Raw genomic sequence first — 23,270 nt, forward strand, 5'->3', positions numbered from 1 at the left:
ATTTTAATTATAGAAAAGCTGTACACAATATTTATTACTCAAGTAAAGTACAAGTACCTTGAGTTAATTACAGTACTTGAGTAAATGTACTTAGTTACTCAGTTGACTAACATGACCTCTGGAAAAAAGGAATTGAATGATTTGGACAAGGCTTTGAAATAAGTGTGTTTAATAATCATAACTGTGGAAAACTCCCTGCTGGACTGATGAGCCTACGTCACTCCTTGGACTCATGCATTTGTGCACATGCCCAACTTTGCCATTTCCTTTTGTAGTTTGCTGCTGACGTGAGTACAGCTGCTCCTAAAGTTGTCACTTGTATAAGCTTCTGTTGTGTTGCTGTGTGCGTTATTGAGAACGTAAGTGCACAGTTTTATGTCCATGCTGGTGTTGCATGTATCTTTGTTTGTGTAGTCAACCTGACTATTGGACCTGAATGCTACTGCTATGTTCCATTAGTGGTCTTAGAGCAACATCTAGTGGCCAATAGATATAAGGACACAATGAAACCTCTATTCTTTACTACATTGGGCTCTATTGATTCCCATTACTATCAGAATGATTTGGTTGTTTGCACAGCAACTTTTTATTGCATAGCAATAATGTATATTGCAGAGTGATTTGTTCTTTATTGCTCTTTAATCTGTATAGATGTACATTCATTATGTACAGGTTATATTTACATATTCTGTATTTCCTTATTTTACAGAAAAACACACACACACACACACACATACGTCCAAACACATACTATTGCAAGCAACAACCACTTTATTCACTGCTGGATCTGGATGTTAATAAATCTGTTGAACTAAAACTGAAGGTTGCAGCGACTCTCTTACCGGAGTACATAGCCAGCTCGGGTAGCGCCAGAGAATAACGTACAAGGACTTCACAATAACATTTCTGTTTTAATTCAAGGGAGTCTGGTGGAAAAATAAATGTAATGCTCAAAATGAATCTATATTAAATTAATTTCTTCTTATACTTCTACATTATTTTAGTTATTAAATGCTGTACATTATTTAATACTCAAGAAAAGTACAAGTACCTCGAGTTAAGTCCAGTACTTGAGTAAATGTACTCAGTTCCAGTCCACCACTAACTGATTGATTAACTGAATGTGTATCTGTTGTTTCCCCTCCTGACCTCCGGGCGGCAGCGTTCTTTCATTTTAAACTTTTAATCTGAAAAACCCTGACTGGGAGGACACCGGAAGTCTGGTGTCTTCACTGTGGTGTGTGTCTGGCGGCGGGATAGCTGTGTAGTTTGTTATTAGTGAGTTTTAAGAAGACGGAGCTCCAGGTAAACCCGCACACACTCAGGTAAACACTTTAATAACTGCTCTTTTACACGGCAGTCACAGAGAAGAGAAGACAGAGCTGCGCATGCGTTGAATGCCTGTGAGACTGACCTAGTGAGGCGTACTGGTCTCATATTGTGTGTCGTTAGAAGTGAGAGCTATTTTGAATCTGAAAATAAAATGTAATAGCGTGTGATGCAGTGGTGAGACCACTTTGGAAGATGACTGTGGATCTTAAGTGCTCGGTAGTATAGTCAGTAGTATTGGTTCAGTAGTTTCCTTAGTGGTAAGAGACCAGATTGGAAGACAGCAGGACATTACATACATGTAGGTAGGTGAGGAGCGAATTTAAGCTGGGCTTTTATTTTGAAGGGTAGACACAGAAGAGCCAGAACTATGGCAGCGTTTTTTCAACTTTGTTGTGCAGTTGTTTAGATTTATTCACAGTTTATTAATATCCTACGCTGTTTTCTCCAAACTACTCTGAGTTCATGTTGTACCCAGGAGGCCGAGGGTGAAGGAGGATGAACGGTTCTGGAGATATTTAGAAGACACACTCACACACACACACACACACACACACACACACACACACACACACACACACACACACTCACACACACACACACACACACACACAGGGTCCTTGAGTTCTAGTTAGATAAACATGCAGTTGAGGGAGTGAACAGTCAGCTGACTTCAGTCTGCCCTTGGTGGCTGGAGGGAGTGTACATTTGAAAAGGTTTCCATGGAAACCAGAGCATTCCTCAGATAAGAGCTGCGGCTGTTTCCACGCTAACACCGAGCACATTATCAGACTCTGTGGATGTGAGGAAAGCATCTGAATATCTCTGCTGCTGTGATTAGTCCTGAACAGAATCCAGAGTGAGTCCAGCAGCCCCAGTGGAGCTCTGCTGGATTTCAGGACCAGAGAGGAATGGAGGAGGACAACCAGAACCAGGAGCAGAGGAGCAACGAGGTCCCCAGAAGACAAGAAGCAGACTGGGACTCTGATAGCAGCCATGTTCAGGTCAGTGTTCAGGACTCAACAACCACTCTAAAGTAACCAGGAAGAGAGTCGAGGCTCCGTGGATCATCCCTTCATTCTGTTGGTAGAGATCAAATGTGGAGAAAGGAAGTTGTAGGAGCCCATTGAGTTATTGTTTTTTTGTTTGGACACACGTTCTCATTCACTGAAATGGGAAAGCATGTCCAAACTTTTAACTGAGGCTGTATTCTACAATATAAGCCCTCCTATAATGAATGGAGGAGCCACATGTTACAACCCTATGTTGTTGTAGTCTCATTTCTATTATTTATAGATTATTATATTAGGCACTGATATTTTAGGTGGTGGGCGTGTTCATCCTGGTTTGAGCTGAAGTGATAACATTAGATTTGTTGGCTTCACCTGTTCACCTGGTTTTTGGGCTTTGACAGAGGGGGGGGGGGGGCTGGGACACTTTCTGTTGACCACACTCTTATTGAAATCATAAGTAACTTAACATTTGGTAACTGCAGGAAGATACTAGTTGTGTTTTACGTGCGGATGAATTAATCAATGAAATTCTATCTTCAGCACGTCACAGAGTGTTTATGCAGCTCAGCCGCAATAATGAATGTGGACGTTTATAATCTTTGTTTTTATTCATTATCATTACTCAACATCTCAGTCATACCATTCCAACTTTAAAATGTTAAAAAAATGTGTTTTTCATTTTCCATCATCCGTTCATTCTGTTGTTGGAGATCAAATGTGGAGGAAGGAAAGACGTGTTTTTATGTCTCTATGTTTCCTGCTTTCATCTTGTAGAGACTCAAACTAACTAAATACTTTCTGTCTTGGAGGGATCATTTCCCTTCAAAACTTCTCAAAGCTAGTTTAACAAACGTAGCCGAACACACAGGATTATAGCCGGACTGTGGAGAGTCTCGTTAAAGGCAGGGTTGGTGAGGTTGAGAAGCTAGCAGGATTTGAAAGATGCATCTCCTCCTCTGGGCTCCGTCTAACCCCTCCCTGCTCACCGTAACAGAGTCCCTACAGTTTTAAACAAACATGGCCACCTACACACATCAAGTGTAAACTACGGTGTCTCGTAAGGTACAAAAAAGTGACCTAGTGGCCTACTTAAGGCTACTACCTTACACATACAACTACACAATTTACATAGTTTCCCTTTTTATTTATTCCCAGGAGGAATTAACTGTAAAACGCAACGTTACCCTTTGTTTTTATATTATGTTCAAATAAAAAAAGATAAATTACTTCTGGAACCATCTCAGAGTTCAGGGTTAGACTCAGAGTTTGTTAAACCTCCTTCCTGTAACGGGCCCACGGTAAACCAGCACACACTCAGGTAAACACTTTAATAACTGCTCTTTTACACGGCAGTCACAGAGAAGAGAAGACAGAGCTGAGCATGCGTTAGCTTCCCATTCGGCTGTGAATTATTAAGGGTCTGCTCCGTTTGGTGTGAAAGCGTGTCAGACATTTCAAACATTAAAGCTGTCTGAAACTTTTCTAAACATACCTGTTTGAAACGGGCAGACTGTTTGGCTTGTGCTACTGCTGCTTGTAGCTTCCTTAACTACATTTCAGTTTGTTCAGCTCTCAGTACGTGTGTAGCTTCTAATTGAGTCTCTGTGGGCTGATGTGTAATTTCTATCTGATATCTGTGTTTAAGAGACTCCACAGTGAGAGTGGCTTGGATCATGAGCTGAGTATGAGCTGACCACGCCCCCTGCATGCGCTCCTTGTGTGACCTAGTTAGTTATCGGGGTCAGAGTAGGAGAGGAACGGAGCCAATAGTGGACAGGAAGAATTTGTGGGGGGTCGAGTTTAACAGTTTACAGCTAGTTTGGATTACCTGTGTGCGTAAATGATACCAAAGTACAGTAAGTGCTTGTATTATTTGCCTTATGTGTGTATTTATATGACTGTTGACCAGAAAGCCTTAAGTTGTTGAGCTAAGGTTGTTTAAGATAATGCAATGCTAACTTGTTGTGTTTAAATGTTAGGTTACAGTTTATAGCTCATCTATATTGTGGTAGATGCCTTAATGAAATGCTGCAGAGGTATTGGCACTTTCTTCATTTAAGTGATTTCAGAGTTATTAATGTGTACAGCTATTTTCTGTCTCATTGATTAAAAATGAATTTCCTCTGGTACGTTTTACTTTTGGTGATTGTGTCAAAACGGGGGCAGTTTGATGCCGAGGGGCAAATGATGGAAAAGAAAAGGGGGGTACATTTGGTTCCAGCATCTACCACCTCCTTCATCTGGTCAGTGAACTCCAACATGGGGCAGGGGGAAAGAGGCGAAAGGGTGAGTGGAGAGAGCGATGGCATGGGCGGGGTATACGAGGGGTTTGAGGGGTGAAGAGGGGGGTTGAGATTTCTCGTCTCTGCTCTGTGCTCTCCCATGGTCAAATCTTTGCTCAGGTGGGGGCTGTGGTGGATCACTGCCGTGCTTTGTTATGTCTTCCTCTTGTTTAGATTCCTCTTGTCTCGTGTCCTTGGCTGAGGGAGCAGATGTGTGGCGCAGAGAGTTAAGTAGGCTAGAGGTGAACAGCTTTACTCCTGGCTTGTTAAGGAAAAGTCCATCTGCTTTAAAAAGATGTCTAGGGTCCCAGAAAAAGGTAAAATTGTCAATGAACTGCAGAGAGTGGACGGTAGAGGTCGACCGATATGGTTTTTCTCTGACCGATGCCAATCTTTAGAAATCAGGGTCAGCCGATGGCCGATTAATGCTGCCGATTTATTTTGGCCGATATTTGGCCGATATGTGCTTGTTTTTAAACCTCTATTTGAAAGATAAAATGTAACACTAATATACACAGAATTTCTCAACAAAAACATTTATTGAACACTTCACCAATCTACACGTGTAGCCTATACTTCATTTAAAAATGTATAATGTAAAAACATACTGTAGCCTATATTGTATAAATAATGTATGAAAAATATATTAAATAAATGAAACAGGTAAGAAGAAAATAAACTTTGTCAAATAAACTTTTAAATGAAAAAAATAAAGTTTAGTGCACTTGGCAGCATTTATTAAACTTCTGAGAATACAAATCTGCTTCACAGAAAGTGACATGTTCTTATTAATCTCAACACTATTTCCTCCTAACTCCTGTTGAATCACATCAGACCAGGGCTCTCTAAAGTCAGTTCTTCTTCACCTTGTTTGTTAGATCATTGTTCATTAGTTGAAGTGTTGTATCTGTGTTTTGGGGACCCTACTGTTACATGTCCTGTTGACCTCATTAGCATCTTATCTGAGCACATTTCTGTCATTCAAACAACTCTTAGTTGTAACTTAAAACTCATCCAGTCAATTTAATAAAATGAAGGGTTTTATTCGTGCTTGAGTCCATAGATGCAGTTAATGGATACAGGCACGGAGGACTGAAGGCTCTGTTAGCAACGATTAGCTCCGTTAGCGGTTAGCTCCGTTAGCGGTTAGCTCCAGTTAACTCTGTTATAGGAGTGGATGAGACTGCCACGGACAGGGGTAACAACCAGACTCTGATAAATGACATTCGGGGAGCTTCCACAGCGGTGTGGCCGCGGTGTTTTGTACGGTTTTATTAGTACAGTTAATCGCAAGGTAAGAACACCAGCAACATGCTACTGCTAACGGTAGCGTCTGAACCTGAAGTGGCTGTGCGAGACACACTGCGCAAGAATTCACGAGGGGAGAGGCTGGAGGCAGCTGGTCTGGGCGCGCTGTAAAAAATGGCGCCTATTCATGTTTTTAACACTAGGCTGCCCGCAGATGCGCCTGCTTATTAATCAGCTTGATATACTGGGATATTGGCCGATGCCGATTATGTTAAAAAAGGCCAAAAATCGGCCGATTAATCGGTAGCAGTGTATAAGAAATGAACTGACAGCTAGTACATCTTTGAACATGGAGTGCTAATAATAATAAATGTAATATGTCAGGCTCAAAATTTGTACAATTGAAGTGCTATGAAAGTTGGAGAAATTACAAATTCAATGTGCATTGTATTCAAAAAATATTTATTGATATGCAAATAGACAATAGACATCCAGCAAGTGATGTATGTCCTCAAATCTGTAGATGTGCATGGATTTGTCCTGACTCAGCAGAGCCCAGTCCATATCAGGTCTAATGTCTGCCTTGTGGCCCTTCTCTAGACCTGCAGGGGGGGTTGGTACTATCATTCAGCTAGTACTTGATATTAAATCCACTGTTGGTCTGGGTGTGGATTTTTTTTTAAGTTAAGGCAAGACACGGCAGGCAAAAACATTGTTTTTTTTTCACTGGTCAATTTTGAGATTTTGGGCTATTTATCTTCAATAACATGTATTATTTCAGACTTGTGGTGAAAAAAAGTAAAAAGTACACATTTAGGTCTTTATTTTACTACACTTTGTCTGTTTGCGGCGGTAGATTTCTCCTAAATTCAACAAAAGTTGGCGTTCTAAATCATCCCGCTGCTCCGCGATCGCTGTCTGCACCCTGTCATCTCATATACCGTTGGAAAGCTCTCTTTCTCCTGTACAATGCTGTCGGATCCAAATATGGTCATTTCCTTTTTATCAGCAACCAATCGTTAAAGTAATAGGGGGGGTTTAACTCTAAATGCGCAATCTCATTGGCTGATGCTAATTTCTGACAACGTGATTCGCTTAGAATGGTCACGTGACGCGCTCTGACATTTCCGCGGTATTTCAGAATGTCAAAAGAAATGCGTCAAACGGTTGAAAATCATCTCAGAGAAGATGAAAACAGTTGTCATTAGCAAGAAGACACACAGGATTACTAACTATGACAGCAGATGATGAAATGACATCACATAGTACGTCAATGTTTAAACTGTCGTTCAGAAAACAGGAGTGTTCAGACAGCGGAGGTAATCAGACTGTCTCTCTCTCTCTGTCTCTCTCTCTCTGTCTCTCTCTCTCTCTCTCTCTCTCTCTCTCTCTCTTTCCAACCAAGCAGTTTACAGATATTGGCCTACATGTCATATATTAAATATGTAGGTGTCACATATATACTATTCTAATGTAATTACTATACAATACTAAACAAATCTGTAATTGTGGGATCCTAAGTGGTTGTGAGTCCCTCAGGTTGTGGCAGGCAGATAGATCCATATTTAGCTGTCAGTGGAGCTGCTGTCCCCTCTCCTAGGAGAACTATCAGCTTCTTTTCTGTTTTTTTTGGCTATTTTTCCAAGGTGTAATTCTCTTAGTGAAGATAGCCAATAGTGTCCATTCCAACAGCGCATAGCGGAGTCGTAAAAGTGTAAGCACAGCCAAAAAAGTGAAAAGACACCAGCAGGAGATGGAGGAGGGCCCTACATATGTTGCAGGCATGGATATGTAGACTGTAAACTAACTTGGGGGAACTAGGCTGTGTAATGGTTGTGTTCTGTTTGTGATGTAATGGTCTTCAGTTGAAGGCCATGTTGACGTGTTGTTTTGGATGTTATGATCAGTGATGGATGAAGCAATAATGAGTTTTGGATGTTAAACAGTGTGATACATGGATCTTACGTGGACCTAAAGGGATATGTGTCTGTAATTCATGGCTTTCAATAGAAATTTGCGGAATTTTGCTATAAAAATCTTTAAAGCTTGTTTTCTCAATGAAAATGACTTTTCTCTCATACTCCAAGTCTGAAATCTCCACTTCAGTAGCACCTTTATACACCACACTTTCCAGTTTTGTACCTAGTTATATTATGAAGACATTTACAGAGGGATTTTTAAATATATTACTTCTAGCCTGATTTATATAATATTTTATTCCAAAAAACATGGCGAAAATCGATTTTTTTAAGGCTATTGACAGTATATTCTGATTTACAGGATAACAAAAGTAGATATCCATTAATCCCTCTGTAATTGTTTTCCCATCTAATATGTGAACACAATGAAAAAAGAATTTTGAACCTGGCTTTATCCAATACTCAGATTTCGTTTTTTAAAATATATGCAAATTAGCGCATATTTAATTAGGTAATGCCTCATTTGCATATTTAAACATTAAATTACAGAAACCTTGTAATACATTTTTTTCTCATATTAATGTCAGTGATCAACTGGGAGAGTTTCATGGTGATATCTGCTAGTTAAAAAAATTAGCCTATTCACCTGTAGTGTCTCGCCTTAAAAGAAGGTGGGCTTGTTTATTCATGTTTGGCAATTAATAACTCAGGTAAATATTATACATGACTTATTTTGCAGCTTTTGGGGGGATTTTTTATCAGGGATTTGATACAGGTTTTGTCCCTTTGTTTGTCTGTTGTTGTGCATACAGCCATATCGGTATAGTTAAAGGCAAACAACTGCATGTTACTGTACATGTAGTCTGACATTGCCAGACCTATCTCCACAGCACTGCGGAGTAAGGTCTGGCTCCTCCACACAGACATTCTGGGATAGGAGAAAAACTCTGACTTGTTTGCATTTCTTTAAACCAATCACAATCGTCTTGGGCGGCGCTAAGCTCTGGACGCAACAACTTTGGCTCTGCTAAATAGTCTCAGGAAGGAACTTGTTTAGGTGGAACATTTTCACCCTGATAGAAGAAACGCCATCTGCATGTTGACAGAGAGCAAGGCTCAGCTTTGACACACACACACACACACACACACACACACACACACACACAGAGGTGTGGACGGAGCAAAGTTACTCTAGGATAAATAGCTTTGAAAATATTTTTACAACTGAAATTAATTTTTTTGTTATTACAAAGGGAAAGTACCGTTGGGTACCGGAACCAAATTTCAGATATTGGTACCGGCACTGGTAAAAATGTGAACGGTACCCAACCTTAGCTACATGTAATATAAAATGAAGTTAACTGTTGACACAATACGGTAAAGTGAGCTATTTAAATGAGCTGCATACATGGCTAAACGTCATTAGCTCTTACCAGTGTATCACCCTGTGTAACATTACTTTGTCCGCAGCAATCCTGCCACAATCGCTCCCAAAACATCCCAAAGCGATGGAACATCTGGAGATTTTCTTGTCGTTGATTGAGGCTACCGTGCATGTAGCTTGTAGCTCCAGTTAATGACTTTTGTGGCTTACATTTTAGTAGTTATTTCAGTTTTAATGCAGGAGATACATAACACTCTGAAGTCCTATGGATTGGTCACCTCATCAGCCCTTGCATTTTCTCCATTCAAACAGAACATTTTAATATAGTAAAACATGGTCAACTATAATTCACTCCCACCTCCCATTAGTTCTTCTAACCCTTGTATCATTATCTCTGCATGTTTCCCCCTTGGGTCTACCAAAGGAGCCCTCAGCAGACGTCGAGCTGGCGACCGGAGCAGGAAAGAAGGGCAAGAATGCCGAGGAGGAGGAGCAGCCTGCAGCAGTGAAGGAGAAGGAAGAGGAGGAGTATGTGGTGGAGAAGGTTTTGGACCGCAGAGTGGTGAAGGGAAGAGTAGAGTTTCTGCTGAAATGGAAGGGGTTCTCAGAGTAAGTATGAGTCTATAATATTAATACTTGGTGTTTTTGGTCCTGAGATAGATAGATGATATATATATATATATATAATCTTACAAAATGGCAATAGAAAAAGGAATGATACGAATTAGCAATTAGAGTGAGAATTTATTGCCTAAAACCTGAGGAGATTTTCTTCTGTCTGCACTCACCTTTCCAGTGAGGAGAACACATGGGAGCCTCAAGACAACCTGGACTGCCCCGAGCTTATCACCGAGTACATGCAGAAACACAAGGAGAAGGAGGAGAAAAAGAAGGAGGGAAAGAGGAAAGTTGTCCATGAGGCCTCGGGAGACTCAGAGGAGCGAGGGAGCAAGAGGAAGGACGAGGTTAGTGAAGGAAAGAGGTTACTCCAGACTGAAGAGTCACAGAAATCTATCTATCTATCTATCTATCTATCTATCTATCTATTGTTGATGAACAGCGCCACTTAGCTTGGGGTCCCGGTCCGCTCCTACGATAGTGAAGCCGGGTAACAATGCCAATGTGTCCCATTGTCCTTAGTCCGAACAGTTGTTCCCTTGAATAAACGAGGTTTTTACTGCTGTGGTCCAGTTTAATCATAGCCATATCTATAGGATAGAAGATATATACGCAAGGCGTGTAAATGATTAAAAAAAAAGTTAGAAGAGAAAAAAGTTAAAAGGACAAAAACAGACACGTAACAGACGAGCTACAGAGAAGGCTGATAAAGTTTAAAATGAAGTCAGTGATGAAGATAATATATAAAGTCCTATACACGTGTTTCTATAATGGTTCTAACAACAGCAGACTGGTCAGAGACCAATACATCTTTTTAGATGATTGATTTCTTTTTGTATTCTTTGACAATAAAGGATCATGTACAGTATATTCCTTTTCCATGTGCATTGTATTTGGCATTCTTAGCACACAGTGTGTTTTCTGTCCAGTAAACTGTGACTATAATTTGAGAGGATTGTACAATTATAAAACCTATCCTAATTATACAATCCTCCTTAGTTCTAGTCTTAGTTCACTGGACCAGTAACTATATAGTGTAGACTACTCTACATTCATGAAACAACAGGGAGAGGACACCTCAATGGTTTCTGTAGATATTATTATATCATTATATTTTTGCTGTTTTTTTAAACTGATGAATACACTGTTACAGTCATGTTCATCACTTAATTATCTTTATAGTTTCTAGATTTCAGAGTCCAAGTTCTTTAGTGTCTTTCTCTTCTATGTCCATATATACGAGGAAGCAAAGCATATAATATGTAGAGAAGGAAACTCGGCCTCTGTAAAAACAAAACTAAAGTGGCAGATAATAGAGGACCGACTGAATGCTAGTCTAAAAATATACATTTATGAACTACTGCTCTTAACTGAAACCATTGGAGTCAATTGTCATTGGCACAAACAAACAGCTGTAGACTTTGCCTTAAAAGCTAGCAGTGGGAGTTAATATGTTACTTAGGAAATATATATTTTAGCCCATACGAGAGAGAGGGAGAGACAGAGTGAGAGAGAGATATGTAGGCTACGCATCATATTCTAGCATTGTAGATAAGTGGTTGTAATTGATCTTCATGGTAAATTTGTAACATTATCTTCTGCTCACTTTTAAGGCAAAGAGTAGGCTACAACTGTTAATTTGTGCAAATGATTAATAGCCTAACTCCTTGAATGGTATGATTATGGCAGTTTCAGTTCAGAGCAGTGGTCAGTAAATGTATATTTTTAGGCTGCTTGCACATTCAGGCGGTCTGCGATCGTCTGCCACACTTTCTTGTTTCATTACAACTTGCCTGAAAAATTTAGAATAGTTTGGAAATTATAAAAGTTATGAAAAGTACAATTACTTCAATAATAACATGTCTGCAACTGGCACACATTTTCCTTCATTTTGTCATACATTTTTGTATGAAGAGTTAAAATTGTGAGTGAGAGCAAGTCCAGGGTTTAAATAAGGTTGTTCACTAACTCTGTCTATCTCTCTGTTTGTCTGTTGCTATAGAAACGGAGAGGAGGAGAGGGACCCAAACGTCACAATTGTCAGCACTGTGACAAATCCTTCACATCAACACAATATTTCAAGATTCATCAGAGAGTTCACACTGGAGAGAAGCCATACAGCTGTGATCAATGTGGGGCAGCTTTCACGCAACAGAGTACCCTAAAAAGACATCAACGCATTCACACTGGAGAGAAGCCGTACAGCTGTGATCAATGTGGGGAAACCTTTTCTCAGCGTGGTAGCCTAGAAAGCCACCAGCGTGTTCACACTGGAGAGAAGCCGTACTGGTGTGAACAATGTGGGGAAACATTTTCTGAGAGTGGTAACCTTAAAAGACACGAGCGCATTCACACTGGAGAAAAACCTTACAGCTGTGATTTATGTGGTAAAACCTTTTCTCGGAGTAGTAGCCTAGAAAGCCACCGACGTGTTCACACTGGAGAGAAGCCGTACTGGTGTGAAAAATGTGGGAAATCTTTTTCTCACAGTAGTAGCCTTAAAAACCACCAGCTCATTCACACTGCCTCATTGTGAACATGTTTCAGAGCCAAGCTGTTTCCTCCTGCCTCCTCCTCATGCCCTGATAGCTGTGTTGTTATATTCTGATCTTCTCTCCACATTGAAGGCTGACCAGCAGTAACTTTATGAACAGCATGGATGTTATCCTGACTACAACTACATATTACGCTCCCTCCCTTTGAAGGGATTAATTTCACTCAAAATTAGCTTTTATTCCTGTAATAAAATATTTTGAGTTCAGGGTTCAACTGCTAGCGCTATTTAACTAATGCTGCAACGAAGGAGTATTAGTTCTTAATTAAAAAAATCCGCTCACTGTTTACTAAGGTGATGTCAAATTGCTGAAATATTTAGTTTATTGTCCCTTAAGATGAAGAAAAGAAGAAAATCTTCATAACTAGAAAGCTTTAATCAGAACATGTCTGCTGCTGCTGCTTAAAAAATTACTTTAAGCATTGAATTTAATATCACAAAAGGTCAAAATAATCCTTCTTTTAAGTTAACAATAAGTTAAAGGACAATTCCGGCGCAAAACGAGCCTAGGGGTTATTAACTGATGTGTACCCACTCTCTCTCTGGGACATGTTTTCATGCTAATCCAATGAGTTTGGAGCTTTAACAGGGCTACCGCGGACCGCTGGTTAGCTTGAAATGCTAGTATTCGGGGCATGGGGACACTCAAATTAAATTGCTATTTAATACCACTAAAAAGGCTCGAAATATCACCACTCTTTAACGTTAGCATAATGAGGGTCCCTAAATGTGAACCGAAGCATTGACAACGGTGTAAGTGTACAGATAGTTTATTAAAAAGATAGATTATAAAGACAGTCGCGTTCATGTTTACTTGCGGGAGCCATCTTGGAAACCAGTCATGACTAGTCGAACTCCGTGCAACGTGGAATCTCCATAGACAGTATGGCAATTCCACGTTGCACGGGGTTCGACTAGTCATGACTGGTTTCCAAGATGGCTCGGTTGCTCGAATGCTTCGGTTCACATTTAGGGACCCTAATTATGCTAACGTTAAAGTGTGGTGATATTTCGAGCCTTCTTAGTGGTATTAAATAGCGATTTAATTTGAGTGTCCCCATGCCCCGAATACTAGCATTTCAAGCTAACCAGCGGTCTGCGGTAGCCCCGTTAAAGCTCATTAGCATGTAAACATGCGGTTTTTCTGTCGACGAGCTGCTGCACGTCATCCACAAGCGAACGTCATCCACAAGCGACAGCAGTCGGCGGGGACGAGGCAGCCGGCAGCTGCCTTCAACCTCCTACCTAACAGTCGGCTCTATCGCCTAGTTTTTATTATACTAATAAAGTGTTTTTAAAACCAAAGACACATTTTTACGTGTAAGTAAGTATTAGCCTCACGCTAATTTATCAAGACTAGGCCTACCGGCTAAACTAACGCTAGCTTCATGGCTACCTCTACACCTGGCGAGTCCCCACTCCCCCTCAGGATTTCCTCGTTGTTCAATAATACAAACAAAGAAATTGCTGACCTCAGGGAAGATGTTCGTCGGCTTTCCGAGGACTTAAAAACCAAAGATGCTTTGTTAACCGCCTGCTTGGACGTGGCTCATAATCAGTCGCTCCGGATCTCATCTCTCTCGGCGGCCTTCCAGGATACCGCGCCATGGGACCCAGCTGCCTGCCCACGCCCATCGTCCTGCTCGACACCGGTTATCAAGCCACCCTGGACTGAGGTGGTTTGCGGCCGAAAGAGAGCCTCGGGTAGGGCTCCATCGCCTCCTGCCCTCAGCCTCTCCAACCGCTTCAATGCTTTGTCGGAGTCGGAGCCGGTGGTGGCCAGTGCGGCTCACCGGGCTCGCCCCGCTTCAAAGCAGACTGACCAGCCGTCGTCACGGAAGACGATTGCTACCGCGCGGCGAAAGCTTCTGAGGGATGCGGTAGTCAGACGGTCCGGTGGCCTACACTGCCTGGATCAGCCAAATGACAACGTTCCTCAAAAACAATCTCCACAACCGAACGGTAAGCATTCTTCCTCTTCTTTTCCCTGCCCATCTGAAACCGACACTGACTGTTTTGCTCCCGTCACCGGCTACCCACACCCCCCCCACTCCTCGTCCGCTCTTCCCCCTAACCACAGTAATTATTGGGGACTCCATCACTAGAGACCTACGGTTTCATAATGCTGTCACACACTGTTTTCCCGGAGCCAAAGTTGCAGACATCCTGGCTAAAGTTATGGACCTGATACCCTCATTTCCGACCTCTATCAAACGCATCGTGGTCCATTGTGGACATAACGACATGTCCACTCGGATTCAGGAGTGTGAGCGCACAAGGCGAGACTTTACCACTCTCATTGAGGCTTTAAAAAGCACTGGGAAGTCGGTTTTTATTTCGGGCCCACTTCCATCTCTAGGTCGCGGATCATGCCTCTTTAGTAGACTACTCTCCCTTAACACCTGGCTCCAGCTCACATGCAGTATTCACAGGATAGGTTTTATTGACAACTTCAATCTGTTTTGGGAACGTGGCTCCCTGTTCAGCAGGGATGGGATTCATCCCAATACACGCGGAAGCCAGATGCTACGTGGAAATTTGCACCACGCCCTGCATACCCAGACCTCTGATTGACTGTTTACATCCCGTAAACACTCCCACAAGCACACTGACCAGACACACTCTCCCAAAGTCAATAATCAGAGATACAGCGCTATACGCCCCTCTGTGCTCCCTTCAGAGCAATCACCCATTCATAATCCCATAACCACCGTGTCTGTCCCCCGACTGAGACCGTTTAAACCAAACGCTAACAAAAGAGGTGCTATACTAAACAACCTAATTGGAATTAAAACAACCACTGCAACGACAGAACAGAATAGGAAAATCAAATGTGGACTATTAAATATTAGATCTCTGTCATCGAAAGCATTATTGGTAAACGAATTGATATCAGATAACCACATTGATTTATTCTGCCTCACCGAAACCTGGCTGGGCCATGACGAATATGTTAGTTTAAACGAAGCCACTCCTCCCAGTCATAATAATACCCAAATTCCACGAGGCTCAGGCCGAGGAGGGGGAGTTGCAGCCATATTTGACTCGAGCCTGTTAATTAATCCTAAACCTAAACTAAATTATAACTCGTTTGAAAGCCTTGTTCTTAATCTTCAACACCCAACATGGAAAACAGTACAGCCAATTATATTCGTTGTTGTTTACCGAGCACCAGGTCCATATTCTGAGTTTTTATCTGAATTCTCAGAGTTTTTATCATGCGTAGTCCTTCAATCAGACAAAGTACTTATTGTAGGTGATTTTAATATCCATGTGGACATTGAGAGCAATAGCCTTAGTACTGCTTTCAATTCACTGCTAGATTCTATTGGTTTCAGTCAGAGGGTGCATAAGGCCACGCACTGTTTTAACCACACCCTCGACCTTGTGCTAGAATATGGCATCAAAATTGACGATTTAATAGTATTTCCGCAGAATCCTTTATTATCAGACCATTTTTTAATAACTTTCGAATTCCTACTACCAGACTATACGAAATTAAATAAAAGTTTCTACACTAGATGCTTATCTGACAGTGCTATAGCTAAATTTAAGGAAGCTATTCCAACAGCACTTAACTCAATGTCATGCCTTAATATAACAGAGGACTGTTACGTTAACTCTAGTCCCTCCCAACTTGATAACTTTGTAGACGCTGCTACGGCCTGCCTACGGACTACTTTAGACTCGGTTGCTCCTCTCAAAAAGAAGATGATGAAGGAAAGGAAACTAGCACCTTGGTATAACTCCCAAACTCGCAAATTAAAACAAATCTCACGAAAACTTGAAAGTAAATGGCGTTCCACCAAACTGGAAGAATCTCGTGTGGATTGGCAAGATAGTCTAAAAAATTATAGGAGGGCCCTCAGAAATGCCAGATCAGACTATTACTCAACACTAATAGAAGAAAATAAGAACAACCCAAGGTTTCTTTTCAGCACTGTAGCCAGGCTGACAAAGAGTCATAGCTCTGTTGAGCCATCTATTCCTATAGCTCTGAGCAGTGATGACTTCATGACCTTTTTTAATGATAAAATTATAACAATTAGAGAAAAAATTCATCACCTTCTGCCCACAGCTTCCAACGACTCACCATTGGGCGCAGGAGGGCTAGAGAGAACGATAAGACCTGATACTTATTTAGACGGCTTTTATCCTTTAGACCTCCAACAATTAATGTTAAGGGTCTCTTCAGCTAAGCCAACTACCTGTCTCTTAGACCCCATTCCAACGAAGCTACTTAAAGAAGCACTACCTGTGGTCAACACCACATTACTAGATACAATCAATATGTCCTTATTAACGGGTCACGTACCGCAGTCTTTTAAAGTAGCTGTGATAAAACCTATTCTGAAAAAACCCACCCTCGACCCTGAGGTCTTAGCCAACTATAGACCTATATCTAACCTCCCGTTTCTCTCCAAAATCCTTGAGAAGGTAGTCGCTAATCAATTGTGTGACTTTCTGCATAGAAATAGTCTATTTGAAGACTTTCAGTCAGGATTTAGAATGCATCATAGCACAGAGACGGCACTGGTGAAAATCACTAACGACCTTCTAACTGCTGCTGACAAAGGACTTGTCTCCGTACTTGTCTTATTAGATCTTAGTGCTGCATTCGACACTATTGACCATACCATCCTCTTACAGAGACTGGAACATTTAGTTGGCATTAAAGGAATCGCACTAAGCTGGTTTAAGTCCTATTTTTCTGAGCGATCCCAATTTGTTAATATTAACGATAAACCATCCAAATACGCTAAAGTTAGCCATGGCGTTCCTCAAGGCTCAGTGCTTGGACCAATTCTATTCTCTTTATATATGCTTCCTCTAGGCAATATTATTAGGAAACACTCAATTAACTTTCACTGTTACGCAGACGACACCCAATTATATCTGTCAATCAAGCCAGACGAAAGCGGTCAGTTAGCTAAACTTCAAGCGTGCATTAAAGATATAAAATCCTGGATGACCCACAATTTTCTGATGTTGAACTCAAACAAAACGGAAGTTATTGTGCTGGGACCCAAGCACCACCGAACTTCATTATCTAAATATATAGCTACCCTAGATGGTATTGCCCTGGCCTCCAGCACTACTGTCAGAAATCTAGGAGTCATTTTTGACCAGGATCTATCCTTTAACGCCCACTTAAAACAAACCTCAAGAACAGCCTTTTTCCATCTTCGTAACATTGCCAAAATCAGGAACATCCTGTCTCAAAACGATGCTGAAAAACTAGTCCATGCATTCGTTACTTCCCGGCTGGACTACTGTAATTCTTTACTATCAGGCTGCTCAAATAAGTCCCTCAAGACCCTCCAGCTGATCCAGAATGCTGCAGCACGTGTTCTGACAAGAACTAACAAAAGAGATCACATTTCTCCTGTATTAGCTTCTCTGCATTGGCTTCCTGTAAAATCCAGGATTGAATTTAAAATCCTTCTCCTGACCTACAAAGCACTAAATGGTCAAGCACCATCATACATAGAAGAGCTTTTAGTACCTTATTGTCCCACTAGAGCACTACGCTCCCAGAACTCAGAGCTACTTGTGGTTCCTAGAGTCTCTAAAAGTAGAATGGGAGCCAGAGCCTTCAGCTACCAGGCTCCTCTCCTGTGGAACCAGCTCCCAACTTGGGTTCGGGGGGCTGACACCGTCGCCACATTTAAGAATAAACTGAAAACCATCATCTTTGATAAAGCTTATAGTTAGGGAGTGAGGAGTTGCAGCATAGTAGAGTAGAGTAGAGGGAGGCAGGAAGTACAAGCCCGTTCCGGCAGGGGAGAGTACGAGCCCGGTCCAGGGCCCCTCTCTTTAGCCTGCCTCTCTTAGTTATACTATTATAACTCTAGACTGCTGTGGGAAGCTCCTTCCAAGGACACAATGAGCCGCTCCCTCTTCTCTCTTTTCACTTGTCTCCTTTTGTGTGCATCTTAGTCCCAGAAATGCCTGTTACTAACCTATCTCTGGGGAGTTTTCTCCCCGGAGTCCCTTTGCTTCTTCTTCACCCAGAACATCGCCTTGGAATTGGGTGGCACCTACACCGGGGTCCTGGGTGCAGCTGACGCTATGGACTTACTACACCCTGCTACGCTCTACGTTTCCCCGCAGTGTCCGACTGCGTCCTGCCGCGTCCAACCGCGTCCACCCAGGCTGCTGTGCCACACTACACCCCGTAACGCCCTGCTGTGCCCTACTATGACATGAACTACTACGACTACCATTGTGATCACTGCTTCACTATCTTTATTATGACTATTATTGCCACCATTCACCACTCCCCCAACTGGTGCCGTCAGACACCGCCTACCAAGAGTCTGGGTCTGTCCGAGGTTTCTTCCTAACAAAAAAAGGGAGTTTTTCCTTGCCACTGTCGCTATAGCTACTGCTAATGCTTGCTCTTGAGGCAACCACTGTAATAGTTGGGGCTTCGTAAAGTACAGAGTTTGGTCTAGACCTACTCTATCTGTAAAGTGTCTCGAGATAACTCTTGTTATGATTTGATACTATAAATAAAATTGAATTGAATTGAATTGAAACATGTCCCAGAGAGCGACAGAGTAGGTACACAACAGTTAATAACCCCTAGGTTCGTTTTGCGCCGGAATTGTCCTTTAAGTGACTGTCCTGATACTGAATTAAGCTAATGCTAGATTGTGTCAGGTAAAGTAATTGTTATTTTCAGTAATTAGTAATACTTCAGCTGAGTGTGTAACTGAACAGTTTCTTTAATTGTGGATAGACCAGCTGGTTGTATTTGGGGGGAAATTTGCGAGCTTTTGACTAATTCTGGCATTTTTAACCCATGTACTGTATGAACATTTGTTTTATTAATTTGCTCTGTCTCTTCTTAAATAAACTGAATAGAATTGGACTTTCACATTAAGTTTCTTACTTTTTTTTAAAGGAGTATTCTTCTTTATGACACTCTTATGACTCCAATATCGTCCTTCAGTTTATCACAAACATTCAACATCAACACACATCTGGAGATACATGGTTTTTATTGCACAGGAAGGGAAAAAAAGTAAGTAGGGTTTTCTGAAAAGCTGTCACTACATTGAATTTCAGGCTTCAATGTGTAAGAAGAAGGTGAAGTTGTAGGAAAATGTGCAGAAGTGAAAAATGGTTCTAATTAATATGAATGTCTTTAAAAGATGAATAATACTCACATTGTATGACATTTTTTGTAAAAGCCAATGCTAAACTGATTTGCCGGCTTTAATTTGAATGAATATATATTTAATATTTTCAAAAAGTACAAATAGAATTTACAAGTCGTAAAAAGATTCTTAATGAATAAAAGATGTAGAATATTTTAAAGGTCACATGGTATGAAAATGTCACTTTATGAGGTTTTTTAACATTAATATGAGTTCCCCCAGCCTGCCTATGGTCCCCCAGTGGCTAGAAATGGTGATAGGTGTAAACCGAGCCCTGGGTATCCTGCTCTGCCTTTGAGAAAATGAAAGCTCAGATGGGCCAATCAGGAATCTTCCCTTTATGACGTCATAAGGGGAAAGGTTACCTCCCCTTTCTCTGCTTTGCCCGCCGCCCACAGCCGCCCAGAGAATTTGGCCCATGAGGAAATAGAGCTACAACTGTGGCCGCAAGCTGGTCAAGGCCACACCCCCACCCTCCACCTTGCCCCCCCCCCCTCTCTCTTCCTCAATAGCATTTAAAGCTACAGACACAGAAATGGCACATCCTAAGGAAAGCTCATTGTGGGACTGGCTCTAGTGGCTGTAATTCTGCACCAAGGCTGAATTTCTTTTGAAGGCAGGTAGATAGAAAGGTAGACAGACAAACAAGATATCATGAAGCTGAATACAACTGTAATAGCTAAATGTTTGTGAATAGTTTAAAGTTTGAATGTCTGTAGTTCAAATTACGTACGAAGAGTAGCATTCAAGTCATAGTATAGTATGTCCAAAAAAGTCATAGTATAGTATGTCGAAAAAAACCCGAAGAATATCATAGTATAGTATGTCGGAAAACGTGGAAAAATGTCATAGTATAGTATGTCGAAAAAGGTGCATAAAATGTCATAGTATAGCATGACGAAAAAAAGTCAGAGTATATATGTAGAAACTTTTAAAAAACTTTTGAAAAAAAAGTCATACTGTAGTATGTCGCAAATTTTGAAAAAAGAAGTCATAGTATAGTATATTGAAAAAATAGTTGAAAACACCAAGGTGGTTTATATTTTATCATTTCAAGTATTCATGGTAAATGGGCGCCTGGTTAACTCACCTGGTAGAGCGGGCGCACCTATATAGAGGTTTACTCCTCGACGCAGCGGCCGTGGGTTTGACTCCGACCTGCGGCCCTTTGCGACATGTCATTCCCCCTCAAACTCCCCTTTCATGTCTATATAGATGTCCTATAGAAATAAAGGATGTCTTCATTTGTCTTCAGGGTCACATCTACCACATCCTGGGCCTCTGACAGCTGGCCAATCACAGTCCTCTCTTGCAGGACGACGTCATCATGACCTTGCCGCTGAAAGGACCAATCAGATTGTTTTAATACTCCTGCTGATCAATCCAGTTCTCAGATGTCCACGCGTCCTTTAAACGAACCTAGGGGTTATTAACTGATGTGTACCCACTCTGTCGTTCTCTGGGACATGTTTTCATGCTAATTGAATGTGTTTGGAGCTTGAAAGAAGCTAGCGCGGACCGCTGGTTAGCTTACAACGCTAGTATTCGGGGGACAGGGAAAGTAAAAATAAATCACTATTTATACCACTAAAAAGGCTCAAAATATCACTAAACTTCAACGGTAGCATAATCAGGGTCCCTACATGACTTACAGCTGGCGATGCCAACTAAAATCAAAAGCAATTGGCTCAATATATCTGAAATAATCGCACTGATGTAAAACATAACTTGTCTAGTGTACTTACTCAGTGGACAACTGTCCATCTTGTCCCTCCAGTCTGGGTCGCCGTCTCCAATTTATTTTCGGGACATGGAAAAAAAAATGTCCCTGTTCAGAGAGGGGGAACCTTCAGACTGTACAAAACACTGCGTCTCTTGGGTGTTGCGATGCAACAGGTCCCACTCCGTGCAACACAGACACTCCTGTTGGGTGGCCATAGCTTCACGATGTCCGCAGGTACACCACCAGTTTCCCGATGTACGAGGCTGTGTTGCGGCATAGCTCTCTCTCTCTCGTAGCCCTTTCATGGAGCTCCCGCAGCTCTTCGTTCAATAAACTGTCTGTACACTTACAAAGTTCTCAATGCTTCGGTTAACATGTAGGGACCCTCATTATGCTACCGTTGAAGTTTGGTGATATTTTGAACCTTTATAGTGGTATAAATAGCGATTTGTTTTTACTTTCCCTGTCCCCCAAATACTAGCGTTGTAAGCTAATCAGCGGTCCGCGCTAGCTTCGTACAAGCTACAAACATATTCAATTAACATGAAAACATGTCCCAGAGAACGACAGAGTGGGTACACATCTGTTAATAACCCCTAGGTTCGTTTTGCGCCAGAATTGTCCTTTAACACAACATTGGTTTTCTTTCAGCTAACCAATGCTACCACTAAAGGGCTCTTACACTGTTTTTAATGTTGTCTCCTCTACACACTCAGAGTTAAGCTGGATTTATTTATGTTGACAACATTGAATAATGAATCATTAGATTGTTTCCAGAAACAAAATGTTGATTCTTAAAAATCTAAAGTACGTTCAGATGGTTTGTTTTTTGTCTAAAAGGGACTAAAGTTAAAAACCAGTTGAAATGAGTTCTTAATGATGTTTAAGAGAGTTTGATTAAGGGTCTGAAATCTTCCTATTAGTAGATGTATATGTCTTCTATTAATGGAATGAATTCTGATGATTAAACTGTTTGAGATGTTGATCCATTCAGATGGTTGTTAGTTCTCTAAAAGGGACTGAGTTTCTACAACCAGTCATGTGGAAAAGGCTTTGTTGATTGGTTCTGAAATCTTCCTGTTTGAAGATTAATATTTTTATATTTCTGACTGAATGTACTGCAGAGCTCTATTTGTGATGACATCATTACCTGCTTCGGTGCTGACCAATCAGAGTGCAGCATTTGTACCGCACGCTGATTTAAAAAATAAAACATTTGAGTGAATTTTTGACTCGTGGTGTTTCAAAAACTTTATTAAATAAACAGTTTGTAAGAATAATAAATGTGTCCAGAAGCCCCGCCCTCCTCCGCTGTCTGTCACTCCGTCAGCTGATTGGCTCTCTTGGCTGAGGGAGCTTCACCTGTTCAGGTAGAAACACAGAAGCACAGCTGGAACATTTATCACTCATTAACCAGCTGCTGTTCTGTCTCAAGGGATGGAGGCGGGGCTTACAGTCTGCAGGCGGCCAATGGCTGCAGCTCTTCACCGTGTAGATGATCCCGCTCGCCGTCTTCCTGGTTTCTGACAACAACAAACACCACAGAATCAAATATGTTTCAGAAACAAATTAATTTTCTATCGTCCAGCTTTATTCCCAATAACAGGATTTACCTGCGTGTAGAACAACGGATCCACAGGTGGAGGAAACGAGTACTGTAGTACTGTAGTTTTTGTTGAAGTCTACAGTTTGTGTCTGAACCAATAGGAAGGATACAGGTTGGTGATGTCATAGGGCCCTCTGAGCTCCAGAGGCTGAGGACACTCAGACATTATTATATTATTATATAATTATTTATGACTTCAGACTGAACATGCTGCATATCATCACCAATCTTCTCCGCGGCGCTGGACAGGATCACACTCTGAAACACAAAGAGGTGAGTCAAGACAGAGCCAATCAGGACGTCCTGTCACAGGGACAGGAAGTGTGTTGGGACAGAAGAGGACGTCCCTTCCCTTTCCACGTCTCCATCAGACACACAGCGTTGGTGATGGTGTAGCGCCTCCTGGTGGAGTCTTTGATGGCTGCAGA

At 41.5% G+C, this 23,270-nt stretch overlaps 1 protein-coding gene across 1 annotated transcript; it reads left to right on the forward strand.

Annotated features, from left to right (window-relative positions):
- The first annotated feature begins 1,298 nt into the window (after positions 1-1,298).
- Positions 1,299-12,621, forward strand: LOC116036893 (zinc finger protein 239-like). Its single transcript, XM_031280528.2, has 5 exons — positions 1,299-1,325; positions 2,181-2,333; positions 9,600-9,784; positions 9,972-10,140; positions 11,796-12,621. The coding sequence occupies exons 2-5, from the start codon at positions 2,241-2,243 to the stop codon at positions 12,327-12,329; spliced, it is 981 nt and encodes a 326-aa protein (XP_031136388.1). The 5' UTR covers positions 1,299-1,325; positions 2,181-2,240; the 3' UTR covers positions 12,330-12,621.
- The last annotated feature ends 10,649 nt before the right edge of the window (positions 12,622-23,270 follow it).

This window comes from Sander lucioperca, chromosome 17, assembly GCF_008315115.2.
Source record: "Sander lucioperca isolate FBNREF2018 chromosome 17, SLUC_FBN_1.2, whole genome shotgun sequence".
Lineage (NCBI taxonomy): Eukaryota > Metazoa > Chordata > Actinopteri > Perciformes > Percidae > Sander > Sander lucioperca.